The 22,336-nt window shown below is 43.6% G+C and overlaps 1 protein-coding gene across 2 annotated transcripts in view; it reads right to left on the bottom strand.

Moving 5' to 3' along the window:
* PCSK5 (proprotein convertase subtilisin/kexin type 5) overlaps nt 1–22,336 on the bottom strand; it is a 507,981-nt gene that overhangs the window by 6,487 nt on the left and 479,158 nt on the right. For both annotated transcript variants that reach the window (XM_055426904.2, XM_088837941.1), the window contains 5 exons: nt 21,345–21,581; nt 18,357–18,587; nt 15,948–16,125; nt 13,194–13,411; nt 4,437–4,537 (listed from right to left, as the gene is read on the bottom strand). In XM_055426904.2, the coding sequence (XP_055282879.2) occupies nt 4,437–4,537; nt 13,194–13,411; nt 15,948–16,125; nt 18,357–18,587; nt 21,345–21,581 (965 nt within the window). The remainder of the gene's footprint in view (nt 1–4,436; nt 4,538–13,193; nt 13,412–15,947; nt 16,126–18,356; nt 18,588–21,344; nt 21,582–22,336) is intronic.

The raw sequence follows: 22,336 nt of genomic DNA, 5'->3' as shown, positions 1-22,336 counted from the left end.
GGAAGCAAGTTGGGGACAGCAGAAAGGTGATTTGTTCTGGGTCCATTTTAACTCTTCTGGGTGAGAGACAGAACCAGCTGTCTGCACTCGATGGAGCCAGTGTTCAGCTTTTCCTCTGAGATCTGCTGGTAATAATAGTGAGAGAACAAGCTTCTAGAATAGCTCAGGGTACACCCTGACAGCCAAGTGCTGTACCTGGTCAAGGACAAGTTTTGTTTGGTCCATACTCAATTGGATTTCATGGTTTAAAAAATTTTGAACTCATTGCCTACATTTCAAAATTGGGATATTTCACACATAAGTCAGTTTCAAGTTTCTCTTTCAAAACTATTAGACTTAATCAACACTGGATTCATCACTCGCATATGACAGATGGAGTTGAGTGGCAGTGGCCCCGTTTTGTGCTCTCCTATTTGATACAGTCCTCAGAATGTGCTCTGACGTCACCAAGACAGAGATGAAATATCGTATTCTGCCTATGGTCAGGTTTGCACTGTCTTTTTTTTTAGACCCAGCACTCTTCACTTATCTACATGATCTGCCCTGCTTCTGTGGCTATTAAGATTCTTGTGTGCCTCTGCCCTTAGTTCAGTTCAGTCACTCAGTTTGTCCGACTCATTGCGACCCCACGAACCGCATCACGCCAGGCCTTCCTGTCCCGCACCAACTCCCGGAGTTCACCCAAATCCATGTCCATTGAGTCAGTGATGCCATCCAACCATCTCATCCTCTGTCGTCCCCTTCTCCTCCTGCCCTCAATCTTTCCCAGCATCAGGGTCTTTTCAAATGAGTCAGCTCTTTGCATCAGGTGGCCAAAGTATTGGCGTTTCAGCTTCAACATAAGTCCTTCCAATGAACACCCAGGACTGATTTCCTTGATCTCCTTGCAGTCCAAGGGACTCTCAAGTGTCTTCTCCAACACCACAGTTCAAAAACATCAATTTTTCTGTGCTCAGCTTTCTTTATAGTCCAACTCTCACATCCATACATGACCAATGGAAAAACCATAGCCTTGACTAGACAGACCTTTGTTGGCAAAGTAATGTCTCTGCTTTTTAATACACTGTCTAGGCTGGTCATAACTTTCCTTCCAAAGAGTAAGCGTTTTTTAATTTCATGGCTGCAGTCACCATGATTGCAGTGATTTTGGAGCTCAGAAGGATAAAGTCAGCCGCTGTTTTCACTGCTTCCCCATTTATTTGCCATGAAGTGATGGGACTGGATGCCATGATCTTAGTTTTCTGAATGTTGAGCTTTAAGCCAACTTTTTCACTCTCCTCTTTCACTTTCATCAAGAGGCTCTTTAGTTCTTCACTTTCTGCCATAAGGGTGGTGTCATCTGCATATCTGCGGTTATTGATATTTCTCCTGGCAATCTTGATTCCAGCTTGTGCTTCATCCAGTCCGGCATTTCTCATGATGTACTCTGCATATAAATCAAATAAGTAGGGTGACAATATACAGCCTTGATGTACTCCTTTTCTTATTTGGAACCAATCTGTTGTACAATGTCCAGTTCTAACTGTTGCTTCCTGACCTGCATAGAGATTTCTCAAGAGGTAGGTCAGGTGGTCTGGTATTCCCATCTCTTTCAGAATTTTCCACAGTTTATTGTGATCCACACAGTCAAAGGCTTTGGCATAGTCAATAAAGCAGAAATAGAAGTTTATCTGAACTTTCTTGCTTTCTTGATGATCCAGCAGATGTTGGCAATTTGATCACTGGTTCCTCTGCCTTTTCTAAAACCAGCTTGAACATCTGGAAGTTCATGGTTCATGTATTGCTGTAGCCTGGCTTGGAGAATTTTAAGCAATACTTTCCTAGCGTGTGAGATAGTGCAATTGTGCAGTAGTTTGAGCATTCTTTGGCATTGCCTTTCTTTGGGATTAGAATGAAAACTGACCTTTTAAAGTCCCGTGGCCTCTGCTGAGTTTTCCAGATTTTCTGGAATATTGAGTGCAACACTTTCACAGCATCATCTTTCAGGATTTGAAATAGCTCAACTGGAATTCCATCACCTCCACTAGCTTTGTTTGTAGTGATGCTTCCTAAGGCCCACTTCACTTCACCTTCCAGGATGTCTGGCTCTAGGTGAGTGATCACACCATCATGATTATCTGGGTTGTGAAGATCTTTTTTGTACAGTTCTTCTGTGTATTTTTGCCACCTCTTCTTAATATCTTCTGCTTCTGTTAGGTCCCTACCATTTCTGTCCTTTATTGAGCCCCTCTTTGCATAAAATGTTCCCTTGGTATCTCTAATTTTCTTGAAGAGATCCCTAGTCTTTCCCATTCTGTTGTTTTCCTCTATTTCTGTCATTGATTGCTGAGGTAGGCTTTCTTATCTCTTCTTGCTATTCTTTGGAACTCTGCATTCAAATGGGTGTAAGTAAGTAAGTGTTTGTTGTTCAGTCGTGCCCTACTCTTTGTGACCCTATGGACTGCAGCCCACTAGGCTCTTCTGTCCATGAGATTTTCTAGGCAAGGATACTGAAGTGGGTGGCCATTTCCTTCTCCAGGGTATCTTCCCAACCCGAGGATCAAACCTGGATCTCCTGCACTGCAGGCAGACTCTTTACCAACTGAGCTACAAGGGAAGCCCCTCAAATGGGTATATCTTTCCTTTTCTCCTTTGCTTTTCGCTTCCCTTCTTTTCTCAGCCTCTGCCCTAGGATAATATAAATCGTGACTGTTTAGCTAACACAGTGAAATATCAGTTGAAAGATTGTTGAGAGATTAGATAAAGTGACTTCCCTCCCAATAAGCTGCTTCATTTCACTGGTGCTGAAAATGTGGATGAGAGAACATACCTTCTTATTTCACCTTTGCACTTTGGAAGGCAGAAAAAGAAGGAATGGAAATTGCCACTGTTTGGTAAGTTCCAGGTGCTGATAAGATGCTTTCTCAGCTGAGATTTTATCAAATGCTGGATTAGGAGTCAGAACCCCAGGTTTAATCCCAACTTTGTTATTTCAGTTCAGTTCAGTTCAGTCACTCAGTCCTGTCCGACTCTCCGTGACCCCATGAATCACAGCACGCCAGGCCTCCCTGTCCATCACCAACTCCCGGAGTTCACTCAAACTCATGTCCACAGAGTCGGTGATGCCATCCAGCCATCTCATTCTCCGTCATCCCCTTCTCCTCCTGCCCCCAACCTTTCCCAGCATCAGAGTCTTTTCCAGTGAGTCAACTCGTTGCATGAGGTGGCCAAAGTATTGCAGTTTCAGCTTTAGCATCAGTCCTTCCAATGAACACCCAGGATCGATCTCCTTGCGGTACAAGGGACTCTCAAGAGTCTTCTCCAACACCACAGTTCAAAAGCATCAATTCTTCGGCGATTAGCTTTCTTCACAGTCCAACTCTCACATCCATACATGACCACGGGATAAACCATTGCCTTGACTAGACGGACCTTGGTTGGCAAAGTAATGTCTCTGCTTTTTAATATATTATCAAGGTTGGTCATAACTTTCCTTCCAAGGAGTAAGTGTCTTTTAATTTCATGGCTGCAATCAGCATCCACAGTGATTTTGGAGCCCCAAAAAATAAAGTCTGACGCTGTTTCCACTGTTTTTCCATCTATTTCCCATGAAGTGATGGGACCAGATGCCATGATCTTTGTTTTCTGAATGTTGAGCTTCAAGCCAACCTTTTCACTCTCCTCTTTCACTTTCATCAAGAGGCTTTTGAGTTCCTCTTCACTTTCTGCCATAAGGGTAGTGTCATCTGCATATCTGAGGTTATTGATATTTCTCCCAGCAATCTTGATTCCAGCTTGTGCTTCTTCCAGCCTAGCATTCCTCATGATGTACTCTGCATATAAGTTAAATAAGCAAGGTGACAATATACAGCCTTGACATACTCCTTTTCCTATTTGGAACAAGTCTGTTGTTCCATGTCCAGTTCTGACTGTTGCTTCCTGACCTGCATACAGGTTTCTTAAGAGGCAGGTCGGGTGGTCTGGTATTCCCATCTCTTTCAGAATTGTCCACAGTTTATTGTGATCCACACAGTCAAAGGCTTTGGCATAGTCAATGAAGCAGAAATAGATGCTCTTCTGGAACACTCTTGCTTTTTCCATGATCCAGCGGATGTTGGCAATTTGATCTCTGGTGCCTCTGCCTTTTCTAAAACCTGCTTGAACATCTGGGAGTTCACGGTTCACATATTGCTGAAGCAATATTGTTGTCCTCATTAAATAACTTCCCATTATTTCTCTGAGGTCTTCTCAGCTCCTTTGATTGGAATTAAAGCTACAGATGGGTAGTACCATTATTCCACAGTGCAATGGTAGAAGATTTACAAATATTAAATCTGAGCTATAGTGTGTGTAGCAATTTTATAATTTTTTTTGGACTTTGCCCAAAATGACAAGGAGAAACTAGCTCACGTCCCTCTGCAGTAATGGTGGAAGGCACATCACACCCAGCTCTGTACCTCTCCCACTCTGTACTCCCCCGCAAGGCAGTCCGAGGTGCAGAGTCCTCCCATCAGGTGGTAACTCCACACACAGGATAAGCAGTTCAATGCTCCTTTTCCTGAAAGAAAAAAAAAGATTCCAAGTTATGAGACTGACCTTAGATTTCAACCTCTGTCTTGGATCTGAAACAGGAGCAAGGAACATGTCAAATAACTTGAAGTAGAAAAGTGAACTGATTGAGGATATGGAAAAACAAAGTCTATGAGATACCAAGTAAAGACATAAAAATTATCCAGTTAGTCTAATCAATATAAACTCTCAGTTTGGAAATTATGGGTTAGGAGATGACAGATATTTTATTACAGCAAAAGAAAAGATTTTCAGAGAATGACAAATCACATAGAAAGTTTGTAATAGTTTTTATCATTCTGCTTATTGTTTAACTAGTAGAGAGGATGAGAATGATTTGGAGGGCTCCAAAACTTTATGAGTAAACCATGTATGGGCAGTTCCTAATTAAGAAACAACACCAGACTTGCAATTTAAAATGCTAGGGCTAAAAGAATTTAGCAGATAATTTTGTCCAATAGTTCTTAATTTTGAGCATTGTCATGATAGGTTCCTTTGTAATTCTCTAGAAAGCAGTAAACTCTCTTCTCATAAATTTGACATCCTATTTATTTAATTTTTAAATAAATGTAAACTAATGCCCAGTCCAGGTTACATGGAGAATGGTTGAGTCAAGAGTTAGACCAGGTTTGTTGACTGACAGTGCAGTGCTCTTTGATCATACTAGTTGCCTTCACACATGAACCAAGTAGAGGAAGTCTTCCTGTGGAGGTAATACACTTTTCTCCTAATTCAGAGACCCAAAGAATGATAACCCAAGCATTTCTTTCTATGCAATTAGCAAGGGATAACTTCTGGAGAGAGTTTGGGAACAGGAGAACTGAGCTCTAGTTCACTGCGTTAGAAAGAGAAGCAGGAGCAGGGAGATAGATGAGGCATGGAATGTGCCTGATACCATGAGCTGGAATGTGATCTATAGATCTTTCCATTAGAAAAATATTGTAAAGGGTGGTTAGTTGAACTTGAAGTAGAACCTTGAGTCCTCATCTTAAATTTGCTATGGATTTCAATCTACTTTTCATATCTGATCTATGAACTATCATTTATAATGTTTCTGTGAAAAAATGAACTCTGACTTCTGAACAACAGCTCAGATAATAAATCTTTATTACCAAACTTCTTAGATTGCGGGCTGCCTATACTGATATAAATTCAAAGCCAATCTATTTCTATATTCCCTCCAGCTTCACACAGAATTTCCTACATGTTCTGGAACACAATTGTGGTCTCTGATGAAAGAATCAATCTTCTCCTACTTCTTTCCTTCCCCCTCACCAGTTTTCTAAAATATATCTTCAGTGTCTTACTCCAATTTTAAAATACAAAACTGTGGGTTTTTTTCCTTTATGAAGAGAAATTAAAGGTAGGAGAAATTAACAGAGGGGGAAAAAAGGGTGTAAAAGGTTAGGACACAAAACTTGGGTTGTAAATTTGCTTACATTTTCCGGGAGGCCAGGAACAATTTGACTTGGATTCTGGGAAATTCCCAAAGGTATGACCTGTCACCTCTGGGTGACAAGCCAGGACTCTATTTACATTGCCTACACTGATTTGTTACAAAATCTGCATACTTAGGGTACTCTTTGTCTTTTGCAAAAGGTAGTTTGTTAATTTCCAGAATGTTTTCTATTTCTTTTTCAAGTTTAACACCTTACATTTATCATTGCTTCGAAGGATCTGTAGGAACCTTGGGACCTATAAAGACAGCTTTGGTATTTCCCTAAAATTCAGAATAGCTCACCATTTGCTCTCCCTTGGACTGAACCCCACGGGATGAAATCAATAATGTAGTGCCACCCCAGGGTCTGTCTGTGGTGTCATTCCATACTGGAAGAGAGAGGCAGCTTGAGAAAGTTAGGAGGCTTTGGTTAACCAGCCTGGATTTTTATTTAAAACAATTTTGTGTGGAGGATAAATACAAAGTGAAATGCACGAAGGCAAGGAAAGAGCTAATTATAAAGAAACCTGGTGCATAAAAGATACGTACTGGTCCTTAGTAGACTGTCCTTCCCCAACCCTTTTAGTTCTTTTAAGTATTTTGTAACAGCCTAATATTATTGGGCAGTCAAATGTGAATGAAACACAATCTACTTGGTAAGTTACTTACTTAGGGTGGGAAATTTTCCCTGTATTTATGCACCCTCATTTCTCAGTATGACAGCTAATACTTTAAGAAGGAAAGAATTCATCCTTTGTTTTTTCACCCAGTTTACAACCCAGGAGAAAACTTGTCCCCAGATTCTGTAATCTCTAAATTGCAAAATCAGAAGGCAGCACAAAGATTCATTAACCAGCAAAGGATGTGTGTGGTAGGTGAAGAAAGGAAGGCAGAAGAAATGAACATCAAAGATAGAAAGCATTGACCAGGAATACGGGGGTTCCTGTCAAATACAGGAGAGGAGGCACAAACACTCAGGGTGGCTTTAAGATTTACCCAGCTATGCCCTGTCATCCCTGGAATACAATCTCAGGGAGGCTGTGTTGAACTTTAAGACTTTACTGTTATTATTCATTTAGAGCAGTTTTAGGTTTACAACAAATCTTTGACAGAGAGGTACAAGGATTTCCTGTATACCTCCTGCCTTCACACATGCATAGCCTTCCCCATTATTAACATGACTCACCAGAATGGAATTTTTTTTAAAACAAAGATAAACCTTCTTTGACATATCATAATCACCCTAAGTCTGTAGTTTATGTTGGGGTTCCCTCTTTATGTTGACTATTCTATGGGTTTGGACAAGGGTATAATTACATGTATCCATCATTTTAGTATCATACAGAATATTTTCATTACCTTAAAAATCCTCTGTGCTCTGCCTATTCATCTCTCCCTATCCCACACCCCCCGCCCCCCAGCCTCCCCCCCTGCCCCCCCCGCCCCCCTGAAACCACACCATTTCCAGAATGTCACATAGTTGAAATTATACAGTATGAAGCCTTTTCAGAGCTGCCTGTTTCACTAATAGGTATTTAAGTTTCCTCTGTATCTTTTTATGGCTTCATAGCTCATCTCCCTTTAATACTGACTAGTATTCCATTATCTGAAGGTATTGGCGAATTTTTGAGCCTGGGAATGCTCCAAACAATCATCATTAATCCACCCAGGAAATCCCAAATCCAAGTAAAGAAATTTATAGTTTTTTCAAACTATGCTGACATCACTACAAATTTTTCCAATCCCCACAAAATTCTTAAAAAGCTGGTGTTGCCCTGTTTTGATTGACTGATGTTAAGAGACATTAACTTACCTAATGATGGTTGCCTGATCCTGATTAGAAACTATTAACAAATGTTTCTCCTCTCCCAAGTAGCACTGCGCTGAACTAGGGAGATGGGACTTGTGTTTTTATATGTAGGAAATTAAAATACAGTGTTTTATCTGGCAGTCCTAGATGGAATGATAGCCCCTCCTATCTAGTAACAGTGGCAGCAGAGGTACTACCTTCAACTCTCCAAAACACCTCACAGAACGTCAATATTTACTATCATAGAGTCAATGACAATGCAAAGTTCCCACTACTCTCCCACTTCACCCCCAATTCGCTGTGATGTCTTGTTTGTTATCTGATCCTGATTAAAAGTTCTGAGCGGCAAATATACATGCCTCTGAAATGGAAAAAAGCCCACAAATTAATGATTATTTAAATGTAGTTTGTTTGGAAGGTAATTCTTTGAAAGATGAAAATCAATTGTAGATGAGTGAAGAATGGGTACCACTGTATGCTATGGATTCACGGAGCTGCCTCAAGAACTGCTTGGAAGTGCTTGGGAGGGGACAAATGGGGGCATCAGATGGGGCTCTGATATCCTGTTCTGCTCCAATCTGAGCAGCAGCAGCAGCAGCCCTGATTCAGTCAAAGGTTTCATCTGAAGAAGATGGCCTACTGCTAAAATACAATCTGAACCCACTGTTCTAAATTAGAAATGAGCTGTCCAATATGGTAGCTCCTAACTATACAGTTCGGAGAAGGCAATGGCAAGCCACTCCAGTACTCTTGCCTAGAAAATTGCATGGACAGAGGAGCCTGGTGGGCTGCAGTCCATGGGGTCGCTACCAGTCAGACATGACTGAGCGACTTCACTTTCACTTTTCACTTTTACACATTGGAGAAGGAAATGGCAACCCACTCCAGTGTTCTTGCCTGGAGAATCCCAGGGACGGCGGAGCCTGGTGGGCTGCCATCTATGGGGTCGCACAGAGTTGGACACGACTGAAGCAACTTAGAAGCAGCAGCAGCCATACAGTGGCTACTGAACACTTGTACTGTAGCTACTGCAATTTGAGTTGTGTGTAAATGTAAAATAAACATCAGATTTTGAGACTCAGTACAAAAAGAAGAAAGTATAATCTAAATAATTTTCATATTGATACATGTTAAATATTGTTATATGTTAGTTAACAAATTATTAATTTTATTTTTAAAAATGTGACTGAAAAAACTAAGATATATCTGCCTTAGATTATCTTTCTATTGATAGGAGGTGACACACCATGCTGTGAGATCCATAAAAGAAATTCTAGGACTACTATGAAAAGCACATGACCACTCCCAGGATAGTTGAGGTTGTCCACTAGCCTATAAGCACTTTCTGCTGCTGCTGCTAAGTCGCTTCAGTTGTGTCCGACTCTGTGCGACCCCATAGACGGCAGCCCGCCAGGCTCCGCTATCCCTGGGATTATCCAGGCAAGAACACTGGAGTGGGTTGCCATTTCTAGCTATGAGTAATTTAATGTTTACGTTACTTAGAGTTACTTTTAAACAATACAAAAACTGTATTGAGCTCTCTCACCAAGTTTTTCCCCTCTTCGCGTAAAGACTGTTGGGAGGGGTGTGTGTGTGTGTTACGGTTGCAGCCAGCGGAGGAGGAGGGAGGTCGTGGCTGGGAGTTTCAAAAAGAGCCCACAGGTTCCATCTTAGCTGGAAGAGGCGGTCCCACGCTGGAGATGGAGACTGTGGGCGCCACGGGGGGCGGTACCTTGGCCTGGCTCAGCGCCCCGCAGTTACACTGTGGGCTACAGATTCCTCCTGACCTGCTGTGGTTTCCTTTCTCTGTGTTTTTTTTTTTTTTTTCCCCCTCGCAGCATTTTGCTCCTTTACTTGCAGCTTCTAGAAAGATTCTAATGGAATTCCCTGCCCTTCTGCTTTTGTTCCCTCATGCGGAAGCTTCTCTGCTTTCTCTCCAGTTCCTCTAGTTCTTTATGTTTGCTCTGCTCCTCCTGTGCCTCTGCCTCTCTGGCATCTTCTGTCTGCTGTTTCAGCTGCAGAATTTCGGCCGCTTGAGGAACCAGTTCTTAACTGAGGCATCACTCAGGTGTTTGGTCTCATCAAAAGGAACCTGGAGGCCGCAAAGCGCGGTTCTGTAAGCCTCGCCTGTGCATGTGAGTGGCACCCCGCGCACGGCGCCCGCGGCTTGGAGGAAGACCCCTCGTGCTGGACCTCCAAGGCCCAGTGTCCCCCAGACTGCAGGTGTGGAAGTTCGGGTCGGTCATCCCCTCCCAGCCGGGGTCACCTGCCGTATGTCCTCAGACTTAGACTCCTCGAGCAGAAGAACCTCTTCGCCCAGCTTCCTGGAGCCCTACTCCTTCAGAAGTAGCCATTTTCTGGGCAGCCCGCGCTGCCACGTGAACCGTGTTCGGCCTCTCGCGGCAGCGTTTCGTTCACTCCTTCCATCACAGGAGAAGGAGTCCCAGTCGTGGCTGGTGGTGAAATCCATTTTGAACTCGGCCGTGCTCAGCTTGAGGACGTCGGCGAAGCTGCTGAGCTGAATGGTCTTGCCCTGGAGGCAGGCCAGGAAAGAACTGACTACTCTTGTCTCCACCTCACCCTTGAAGTGGAGGAGGCTGGGGGTGATCTTGGAAAGCCGGTGTGCGCCATGCCCTGCAGCTTCTCCATCACTTCCCCGTTGGAGATGGACTTCTTGTCTGCCCCAGCTGCGGGGGCCGGGCTGATGGTCATGATGGATTGAGGCAGAGATTGTACAGAGCACATAGCTCCACTGCCTTAGGTGTGTTGAGGACCACGGTAGCTGCTACCATAACCTGGGCCTTGGGCAGGCGCGGGGCTCTGCCTGCGAACCAGACCTCTGCTGCCCTGGCCTGAGGTCCCCACCATCGCCCCCGGGAGCCCTTGAAGTGACCGGCTGCCGCTGCCACTCGTTCCCGTGGCCATGCCAAGTGCTAGAGAAGCCAAGGTAAGCAAGACACATTACTGTGTGCCTTTGAGGATCTCAGTCTAAAGAGAGACGAAAAAGTAAGCAAGCCATTATAAAATATGCCCTTTCCACTACAGGGAACCTGTTTTTCCTGTTCACAGTTGTATTGACATTATCTGGGTCATAGTGTGTGGTAAGTGTTGCGTAAATAAAAAGGTGAAGGATTGTAGAGTACTTACAAACACAGATAAGTGGACACAGGTTACAGGAGGCTTTCTAGAGACAATGCTGACTAATGGGTGGAAAAGAGGTAGCCAGACAAAACAGGCCGGAGAAGTACCCCAGAAGGAGAAGCAGCATGGTTGGCTCAGGTTTACAGTAACTAATTGTGCTTGGATTAGAGGATGGTGGAGGAGGAGGAGGGGTGAGAGGTGACTATGAGCAGAGTCTCATTATGAAGAACTTCCTATGCAAAGCAACTAGGTTAAGATTCTATCCTGAAATCAATGGAGAGTCTTATTTAAGCAGAGAGACGTCCTTACAGTATTAGTCACGTAGAAAGATCAGTCTGAGAGCTTAACGGAGGACTGGTTGGTTACAGAGTGCCTGACATTTTTTAACTTGCAAAAAGACATTAGAATTTATTTTCGATTCATTCATCCATTTGGTAAACACTTAATGAAAACTTACTATGTGTGATACTCTAGACTAGAAATAGGGGCTACAAAGTGAATGTGGTCCAGTCCTTGATTTGAGGGTCTTACAGTTAGTAAGAGAGATGGACACGTTTAATTGCAATGTAATGTAAAAACAGCTGTGACTGTAAAATTAGGAAGAGGAAAGATTTCTGGGAAGACTAAAGCTTCACAGAGAAGATGACATTCAACCTGGGTCTTTAACTTGAGAGTTAATAATGTTCTCTAGGAGGGAGAAGGCAATGGCAAGCCACTCCAGTACTCTTGCCTAGAAAATCCCATGGACGGAGGAGCCTGGTAGGCTGCAGTCCATGGGGTCGCTAAGGGTCGGACACGACTGAGCGACTTCACTTTTACTTTTCACTTTCACACATTGGAGAAGGAAATGGCAACCCACTCCAGTGTTCTTGCCTGGAGAATCCCAGGGACAGGGGAGCCTGGTGGGCTTCCATCTATGGGGTCACACAGAGTCGGACACGACTGAAGTGACTTAGCAGCAGCAGCAGCAGCAGGAGGAAGAAATGCACAGATAAAAGTCATGGAGGCATGAAAATGATGATCTATTTAGTGACTGCTGAGTGGTTCCAGGTTCAAGGTATATGGAAGGAGAGTTGAGACCATAAACTAAGAGGACTGACTGAGGAAAGAATTCAGTTACTTTTTAAAGATAGAAAATATTTATTTAAAGTATCAGGAAAAAGAGTAAGTGCATAGGTTGGAGAGATAGCTATACCACATTCATAAGCATGATGACTCTAGATTGTAAAGATGGATTTCAGTGCAATGCATTAATATCCAAGGGATTTTTTAACTGATATGTGACTGATTATAAAATTTATATAAAAAAAGAGCTAGTTATAGCCAGGATGATTGAAATGTATCCTACCAGCTATCAATATTAATTTAATATATTTTAAGAATAAAAATATCATAGGAGGTATTTCTTTCTTAAATGTTGAGAGGAATTCACCATAATATTCTGTGTCAGACTATGGAGAAAAACGAGCAAAGTTGAATTTTAGAAAGATAGCTCTGGCATTATTTATTATACAGGATGACCTGGGTATGCAGTAGCAAGACCAGAGTTGGGGTGGTGTGCCGACTATTTCAGAAAATCATCTAAGATGCTAAGAATAAAGAATCAGGATAGTAGGAATGGAGAAAGAAATCTGAGCAGAGAAATGTTTAGTGGGGAGATTAAATAGGCCTTGAAGTTTACCATTGTTGGAGGGTATGTCAGTATACAGGAGGCAAATGAAAGATAACTTCAAGATGTCAGACCTGGGCAGTTGGTTGGACAGTGGATCCATTAACAGAAGGAGTGAATATCAGAGGAAACCCAGATTGTGTTTACTCTGGGACATGTTGATTTTAAGAATCTCTGAGACAGACAAGTAGGTCTCTGGACAATAAGATGGAGCTTGGAACAATTTTAGGCTAACATAATTGTTGAAATAATGAAATTAATTCTGCCTGGCAGATTCCAAGTTAGTCAGGCAGAGAAGGAAGGCAGCAGGTGGAAAACACTTGTTGTCGGGGATGATGTCTGAATCTGGGCCTTGAAGGATGGGAGGATCTAATGAGGCAGCAGTGTGGTGCAGGAGCAGTTAGGGCTATAGGGCTGATGCGCAGAAGCTGAAGAGAGCACCGGGTGCTGATCTTAGAGAGGATCGGCTATGAGGTTGGCAAGCAAGAGGAACCTCCAAAGGTGATGAAAGGAGAGAAGGACAAAGCAGAAAGAAAAACTTTGCATTTTTCCATTCACATGTGCAAAATGATTAGATGGGTCCTTACCTTTGCATTTATCACAGGTTGGGTGGCACCTCTCACAGGTCTGGGTGCTTTGCTCCGTGTAGTGATGCTCTGGACAGGTGTGATGACACTGTCCTTTGGAGCGGAGCAGAAAGAAGAATGGATCGCAGGACAGGCAGTCTGTAGGCTGCGGGCCCTGGCAGGCCTTGCAGCTCCTGCTGCACCTCTTGCACTGTCCTGTGGAGTTTTCTGCATAGTATCTGAACCAAGGAGAGAAGCAAAGGATCAGTACTAAACTTGCTCAGAGGTTGGGTGTGGTGAGAAAAATCATGGTTACAAACTGAGTGCTTTTAGAGTCTACTTATTAGATTCATTACCAATTATACACATCTATTGAGTCTTAGTTTCTTATCCATAAATTGGACATTACAATCCCTCCCTGCTATTTGTGGGGATTAAGTTAGATGACACACTTGGAAGGACCTAGCACAGATCACACAAAGTTGTTGTTCAGTTGCTCAGTCAAGTTCAACTCTTTGAGACCTCATGGACTGTAATCAGCCAGGCTCCTCTATCCATGGAATTCTCCAGGCAAGAATATTGGAGTGGATTGCCATTCCCTTCTCCAGGGAATCTTCCTAATCCAGGGATTAAACCTGGGTCTCTTGCATTGCAGGCAGATTCTTTACTGTCTGAGTCATCAGGGATGCCCTTTTTTTGCATGAGGTGACTATGAAATCACTTGAACCTCATAGCATGGAAGAGGATCTCATGCATAAGTACAAACAGTAACTGGGCCTTAAAAACATTCTGAGGTTAAACACCAAAATAATGATGTGCATGGGGTGAGGGTACAGAAGAGTATACACCTGCCTTCCTGAGGGGATTTAACATACAAAGTTTATGTATGTGGATCAGTGATTTTACGAAAGGAACTATTTCAATAAAATAGCCACATATCTAATTAATACCCTATTTATTCCCCATTTAAGGGATTTATGGCAACCTGTGCTTCACTTCCTAAAGGGAACTTCACTTACTATGGAGTAGTTGTTTTCTTAATTGCATGTTCTGCAATCTTTTTAGATTTTTGTGTGTCTGTGTATGTCTGCATAAGAATATCTAATGAGTTGATTTGAGGAAGATGGAGATTCTTTATACGTGAACCAGATTTTTTCAAGCACTTACTAAGATAAAGATGAAGAGCTGAGCCAGGCCTCCCCATCCCCTCTCTAGTCTGGCAGGAACCTTTCTTTATTGATTTATGTGACTGGAGTTTTTTGAGAGCTGCTAATGTGTGTGTATGGATGTGAGAGTTGGACTGTGAAGAAAGCTGATCGCCGAAGAATTGATGCTTTTGAACTGTGGTGCTGGAGAAGACTCTTGAGAATCCCTTGGACTGCAAGGAGATCCAACCAGTCCATTCTAAAAGAGATCAATCCAGGGTGTTCATTGGAAGGACTGATGCTAAAGCTGAAACTCCAATACTTTGGCCACCTCATGGGATGAGTTGACTCACTGGAAAAGAGTCTGATGCTAGGAAGGATTGGGGGCGGGAGGAGAAGGGGACGACAGAGAATGAGATGGCTGGATGGCATCACCGACTCTATGGACATGAGTTTGAGTGAACTTCGGGAGTTGGTGATGGACAGGGAGGCCTGGCATGCTGTTATTCATGGGGTCGCAAAGAGTTGGACACGACTGAGTGACTGAACTGAACTGAATGTGTGTGGCTCTGTGCTGAGTGTTGTAGAAACTTGTGTGAAGAGTAAGGTGTGTTTTTCTTTCAAGAGCTTATAATTTTCTGGGAAAGAGATATATAAGAAGGATAGGCTCTTACAAAGTGTTTGTATTACTCACCTTAACTCTTTATTAAGCATGTGTTGAATGAATGAGGTGAATCAAAACACAAGACAAAGATACAAGCAGCAATTGCTGCAGAACTGAAGTTAAGAGATGTGCACATTTGGTCAAGAGCATTTGGGGAAAGTCCAAGATTACAGCCCTGCAATTTGGGTCTGGAAACTCTCAATGCTTTAAATTGCTGACTGGGAAGGAAGAGTTAACAATAGACCTGAAATCAGTCTTTATCTTTTCTGGGGATGCCTGGTGGTGGAAGAGATGATCCAGTCAAATCCTCTTCCAAATGTGCTGGTAACCAGACTTTCTGATAAACACACTCACAGTGTTTCCTAGCAGAATAAGCATAGGATGGAGAGCTCTTATCTGTGAGATGCTTTTCAAAGGACACATCTGTGTATCTAGGTTGCTTATGGTAGCTAAACCTGCAATTTGTGGATTAATGGGGGCATGGCAGGTTGGAGAATTAGTGGGGTAAAAGTGGAGATATTTAATGGAAATTGTGCCCTTTATAAAAATCAGTGCTCCACGTCCACTGCTTAGACCTCATGTATTAAATATGATAGGAACAGATCCAGAAGAGAAAGAACCTACCTTCATGGTCATGGACTTCTCTAAGAGAAGAATCACCACTGCCTTGTAATTATCATGTCCTTGCAGTTGGTGATGTTTGGCACGTGGGTCTGACTTGACAGTCTGACTCTGTGTGTTATCTCATTGGGTCCCTCTGCCTTTCCTGTCCATTACTGTGAATTGGCTGAAATCCTCTAGAGACCAATTACATTTGGGTTGGACTCTCGTCTTTGTTTCTTACTGGCAGTAAGACTTCGGTCTGGCTATCTTAAGTGTTCCAAGAGTTAACTTCCTCATACGCAGAATGGGTTTGCTGACAGTGAAATCTGGAGTGGTTATGGGATAGTGTGTTGAGCACCTTACCCTTCTCTGCACTGGGTCAGGCACTCCTGTCCCAGCTGGAACCTGCCTGGCTGGCAGGAGAGGCATTGCATGCTGTGTCTTCCTTCACATGTCCTACAAGAGCTGTGGCAGGGGGCACACTGGTGGCTGTCCTCATCAGCGTAGTAGCCTTCGGGGCAGTCCTGCACACAGGTTTTGTCTGCCAAGGGAGGAAAGAGTCTGACTTGATATCAAGTATGACATGGGTCTTCCAAAGCTCTGTATGCTCCCCACTTTTTACCAGGGTTGGGGGCGATGAGAGGGGATGCAGGAGGAATGAGACAGTGACCTTGCGGGCTGATGGATATCCAAGGAGCTAAGATGAATGTCCAAGAATCAACCATAAGGTCATTAGGAGTTGAGGAAAAACAGAGGTCAGAATGGATGGACTGTGGTGGGCAGGACAGAAACCACTGTCTGTCAAAGTATGCAGGAGGAAGTTAAGGGTCTCCTAGGATGGGGAGAACATTTGGGGCAGGGGCACTGGGATAGCAGGAATCAGGGCTCCATTGAAGAAAACAAAGTGCAGGGGCAGTGCGAAGACAAGTTCTTACAATTTCAACTATTTTTAGCCTTAACTATAAGATTTTACCGTCAGCTTTGCTGTGCTGTTCAGACAGTGTGACTCTTGAAATGCAAATGAATTAAAATGAAATTTTAAACTTTGTTTCCTCAGTGGTAGGAGGACAGACATACAACATTACCATTGAGACACGAAGTTCTCTGGGCAGTGAGACTCTCTTTTTGCCCATGTATTTAAAGAATTAGATTCTAACCATGAATCCTCTGCTCAGCAAGATGAGTTGGAGGTTTGTGGTTCAGCCCCACATAACCTCAGTCCTTCCTCCCCCATCCCAGTGGAGTCTTGATTCTTGCCTTTTCACCTTCCTTGACAATATTTAGGGCATGGAAGGCAAGGGTGGATTCATGATAAAGTTAAAACTTGAGATTTTCTAGCTTCACAGTTTAACATGAGCCATTGGTCACAAACCTCTGGACCAGAAGCCCGTGTGTCTCTGTCACTTCAATCAGCATTTGCATAGGCACTTGGTGGGAACAACAGCAAAAAAAAAAAAAAAAAACACCCTAAATGATATTAGAGTTGCTGTTAGTGCTGTCGATCCACCCAACTCTGTCCTGGGAGGCTCTGAGCTGCTTAGGGACAGCGGTTATGTCGTTCATCTCTGCTTTTCCAGCACACAATGCCAGTTTTGGTTCAGTGGCTGTTCTGTTTAAGATGGATGTTGACAATGGTTTATTGTCTAGCTAATGTTATCTAGTTAACGAGGGGGGAGGCCTGAATCCCCCTAAGTTGAAGCACCTTGTATTAGGTTCCTCTTACCACAAATGTGTAGGCTTAGAATAGTGCAGATTTATTATTCTGGAAGCCAGAAGTTTAATGTGGGTCTTGGGGATTGTGTTCCTTTTAGAGATTCTGAGGGAAGATCTGTTTCTTTGCTTTTTCTAGCTTCTAAAGGTCACCTGCATGCCTCGGCTTGTAGCCTTCTCCTTGTTTCTTCTCAATGTTCCAATGGTGTGACGTCACATAGACTTCAACTACTGACTCTTTTGTCCTGCCTCCCTCTTATAAGGACCCTTGTAATAATATAGAATAGTCCTGCTAAATTAATTAATCACATCTGCAAATATTTTTTGCCATGTAAAGTAACATATTCACAGGGTCTGAGGATTAAGTCATGTACATTTTTAGGGAGAGTCTTATTCAGACTACCACAGCCTCCAGAGGAATTATCTAGTTTATAAGTAGCGTGACCCTGATGGAATGGCAATAATGGGCAGGGTGGGAGAATAGGAGAAGACCAAGTCTTTGACAGCCTGCATCCAGCTTTGGCGGGGACCACAAGTACTGAAATCTCGGTTCTAGTCTAATTTATATCTCTAGTTAGATCACCTTGCAGTGATAGATATCTTCTGTCTGTATGAAGGCACCTGAGGTGGTCTCTGGTAACACTCTAGATTGGGGATAATTAGAAAAGAAGTTTTGGGCATTGGGGTGAGACAGGAGATCTGGAATGGTCTCAAGAAGCAGCAACGGCTGGGAAGAAGGTTTACCGAGATATGTGAAAGAGGAGCTAAGACAGATGGATAAGGAAGACTGAAGTCCTCAAATATTTCCTGTAGGGAGGTGAGTGAGTGAGAGGAAGCATATGTAAGGCCAGCAGGGGTCAGCTGATACAGGGCATGTGTGCAGAGTTCTTTGTACTATTCTCCCTCTTGCATCTTTTCTGTAGGCTTCAAAATTTCCAAATAGAGTGTGAAAAATTAAAAAAAAAAAAAAGACACCAATTCCTGCAGGGCACCAGGCATTGTACAAGGTAGTCTCCCAGATGGAGGGAAAGACAAGCTCTCTTCAGAGGAGAGGTTACTCACTGAGCAGGAGGCTGTCCCGCAGGCAGGTCTGACACTGGTGCTCTGAGGGCCCCGTGCAGTGGAAGCACTTGGCGTGACAGGCCTTGCATGCCAGTGCCTCCTTGTCCCAGTACTCCATGGCAGTGCATTCACTGTGAGACACGCAGTCCCCGTGGTTGTTCGGCCTCAGGCCTTCCTGACACGTCGTGCAGGCCCCTGGGGAGGAGCAGGCGCGGCAGGACTTGTGACAGTCTGCAGGTGGGGTGGGGACAGCACACAAGAGTGAGAAAGAGTCAGGTCACCCCTCGAGGGAATCCGTTCCTTGAAAAGTGTGCTTGCTGTCTTTGCTCAGAGATTTTTAGGGCTCTGTGTTAAGGGTGTGGGGCCAGGAGTTGGCCTCTAGGGTGGAGCATTCTTGTTGCAAGATGAGAAAAAAAATGTCTGGTTCACTTTCTCTGCAATTCCCAGGCAGTCCCTTCCTGCAGCAGCCACTTCAGAGATGTTAGTAAGAACTGCCATAATTACCCAGACTGCAGCATAATAACCAGCAGTTCTGTGGCAGCAAAGTCACACACTAGTCTGTGGGCTTCTCACCACTGTAACTGCTCCTCTGTGGTCCTCTGCTGACCTCCCAGTAGTTTGAGCTTATTACTAACATAACAATTGCCAATGTGTGCTGTAAATACCTCTTGAGTAAAAAAACCCCACAAACCTCTTTTATAGTCATTTTGAAAAGCAGAGTGCCCATTAGAGGGCCTGAAATATAACAGGTTAATTCCCAATAGTTGAGCTGGCCTGAGTTCAGTCATCTGTATTTTTTAAAGCTCCCCAAGTGGGCAACCAGGGATGAGAACCAGAGAACTTTCTCAATAAGAAAATTAAATCAGGAAGATTAAGAACATGTACTCTAAACTTGTAAAGTTATCTATATGGCAGATTACTTTTATTATTGAACACCAGAGAAAGGCCCAGTCGATCCTTGGTTACTACCCTAGTGCAGGCAGGTGGCCTTTGGCCGAGTCTTTAACCTTCTTGTGGACACTGACCCATAGGTTTGCAGCCTCCTCGTGTGCTCACTCCAGGTCCCTTTCCCTTAGTTTTATAGAGATAAAAATGACATACAGCATTGTCTAAGTTTAAGGTATATAATGTGATGATTTGATATATGCATATATTGCAAAGTAGTGACCACGATAAGGTTGGCTACACAGGTACAGCCGCTCATCTTCATGTGCTTTCACAAATGAGTGGAACATTGTCACTAAATAGGGCTTTACTTAAAACACACAAAAAGGTATATCCAGATCGTAAGATTAGATCAGAAAGGCTGTAGGAATGTACTACATCTTCACGTTTGACCAAACACATTTCCTGAATACGTTCTAGGATGTGGGTGGCCACGAGATTCTCCTGTTACGTGAGTTCATCCTCGAGCTCTCACTGTGGTTAGGAGGCGTGCCTCTGGATGACTAACTTGTGTTTGCTTAGAGGCAACATAAGGAGCTAAGCTGGTTTCCCTGGTGGCTCAGATGGTAAAGAATCTGCCTGCAATGCAGAAGACCCAGATTCGATCCTTGGGTTGAGAAGCTCTCCTGGAGAAGGAAATTGCAACTCACTCCAGTATTCTTGCCTGAAGAACTCCATGGACAGAGGAGTGTGCTGGGGTCAATGGGGTCACAAAGAGTTGGACTGGACTGAGCGACTAACACTTTCACTTCTTTCAAGGAACTAAATTACCACTAACTGCCTCATGGCAATGAATCCTGTGATGGTAGTTAACAATAGTATATTATATACTTGAAAGTTGCTAAGAGTAGAGCTTAAGTGTTCTTACTGAAAAAAAACAAAAAAGCTATGGCTGTATTAGCTGGTTGACCTTATTGTGGTCACCATTTATCAATATACATATATCAAATCATCACATCATATACCTTAAACTTATACAAGGCTGCTGCTGCTGCTAAGTCGCTTCAGTCGTGTCCGACTGTGCGTGACCCCATAGATGACAGCTGACCAGGCTCTGCTGTCCCTGGGATTCTCCAGGCAAGAACACTGGAGTGGGTTGCCATTTCCTTCTCCAATACAAGGCTATATATGTCAATTATATCTCAATAAAACTGGAGGGAAAAGGAAAGTCCTTTCAATCAGAATGCTTCTCTTACCTTGCTTGAGAATTCCTCTAGTGGTGGGCAGTTTAATTAATTTTTCTATTTCCTGACAACTAATAGGAAGCAAAGAATTCATGCCTAGTTAAAACATAAGGAGGCATAATTAATAACAGATCCTTTCTTGAATCTATAGGGGTTGAAATGCCAAATGGGAGGTGGAATAGAGGACCCCAGGCAGTGGAGGCTGCCTGCGGGTGATAATGAGGGAGAGGGTGCTTTAGGGAGACAAAAAACACGGAGAAACCCTCTGTGGCACAGCTTTCCTTACACTGCTATGAACCTCTAATGAATGAACATTTTAAGAAACATTTTCTATAATTTGGGCTTCCCTGGTGGCTCAGAGGTTAAAGCGTCTGCCTCCAATGTGGGAGACCTGGGTTCGATCCCTGGGTCGGGAAGATCCCCTGGAGAAGGAAATGGTAACCCACTCCAGTATTCTTGCCTGGAGAATCCCATGGACAGAGAAGCCTGGTAGGCTACAATCCACGGGGTGGCAAAGAGTCGGACATGACTGAGCAATTTCACTTTCGCTTTCACTTTTCTATAATTTGGATGACTTTCAAAGGCTCATCATCTCTGTTGTAAATCTTCACCTGAGAATCCCTTTTGATCAGCTACCATTGTGAGGAGGGGGTCAACATGATTCAGTGCTAGTAAGTTACATCATGAAGCTAAGGAATGATTCATTTAAAAATAATAAACTAGAGCAGGTATAGCGCTGAGACCGCAGCTCTGGGGCTGGAACTGTGCAAACCTCAGACCTGCTTCTCTCAGCAGAAACCCATCATCCTCGTGGGTTCCCTGGGACATGGTGCTCGGCCACATACCCCGAAATCTTTACCTTTGCAGACCTTAGTCTCTTTTTCAAAGTAAGTTCCTTCTGGACACTCATCTAAACACCGCCCATCGTAGAGAACCAAGGACGCCTCAGCACAGAGGTCGCAGTCATCCGCCGAGGGGCCACTGCACTCCAGACAGTCTTCATGGCAGGGAACACAGTGGTGCCTGTCTGCGTAGAAGTGGCTGGGACAGGACTCGTGGCACGCATCCTTGTACAGGAAGAAGTCAGGCATGCACTCTGAGGTATGGGGAAGCAGCAGAAAGGAATTTATTTGTTCTGCAGTGGGCTAGCCCATCCCCTACCACTTTGACCCATTTGACTCCAGGGTACATTTGCTTCACCCCCATTCTCCCAGGGGCTTCCCAGGTGATGCAAGTGGCAAAGAATTTGCCTGCCAATGCAGGAGACACAGGAGATACATGGGTTCAGTATCTGGGTCGGAAAGATTTCCTGGAGAAGGAAATGGTAAACTGCTCCAGTATCCGTGCCTGGAGAGTCCCATAGGCAGAGGAGCCTGGTGGGCTGCAGTTCATGGGGTCTCAAAAATCAGATATGACTGAATATATACACATACACACACACGCACACACACACTCCTCTCCCAGGGCATGTCATCGTTGTCTCACAAGCCCTGCCTTGGGAAAGGAAACCACTTATGGTGGCCCAGTTAGATGGTCCTGGGTTCAAATCCTGAAGTGATCTGCCACTTGGATTGCAAAAAACCAAAGGGAAGATGAGTCAGGGCTGAGATGCTGGATGTATTGTCCTGAAAGCATTAACAGATTTTTAAACTCCTATTGAACACTTCTGACTCTATTTAATACAGAAAGCAGTTTCAGAATTAGTGGAATAGTCAATTTTCCATTCACTGATAGGGTAAACTAATGAAATATACATGGTTAATCCATATGAAGAATGCATTATTTGTTTATTTATGCCTATTCTCTTATTCGTGGGGGAATTCCAGAAAGCACTTCAGTTCAGTTCGTTTC

Source organism: Moschus berezovskii, chromosome 7 (assembly GCF_049115385.1).
Source record: "Moschus berezovskii isolate FMDL1 chromosome 7, NW_MosBer_1.0, whole genome shotgun sequence".
NCBI classification, from domain to species: domain Eukaryota; kingdom Metazoa; phylum Chordata; class Mammalia; order Artiodactyla; family Moschidae; genus Moschus; species Moschus berezovskii.
Note: the sequence above shows the minus strand (reverse complement) of the source record. Positions and strands in the feature narration are given on the sequence as shown.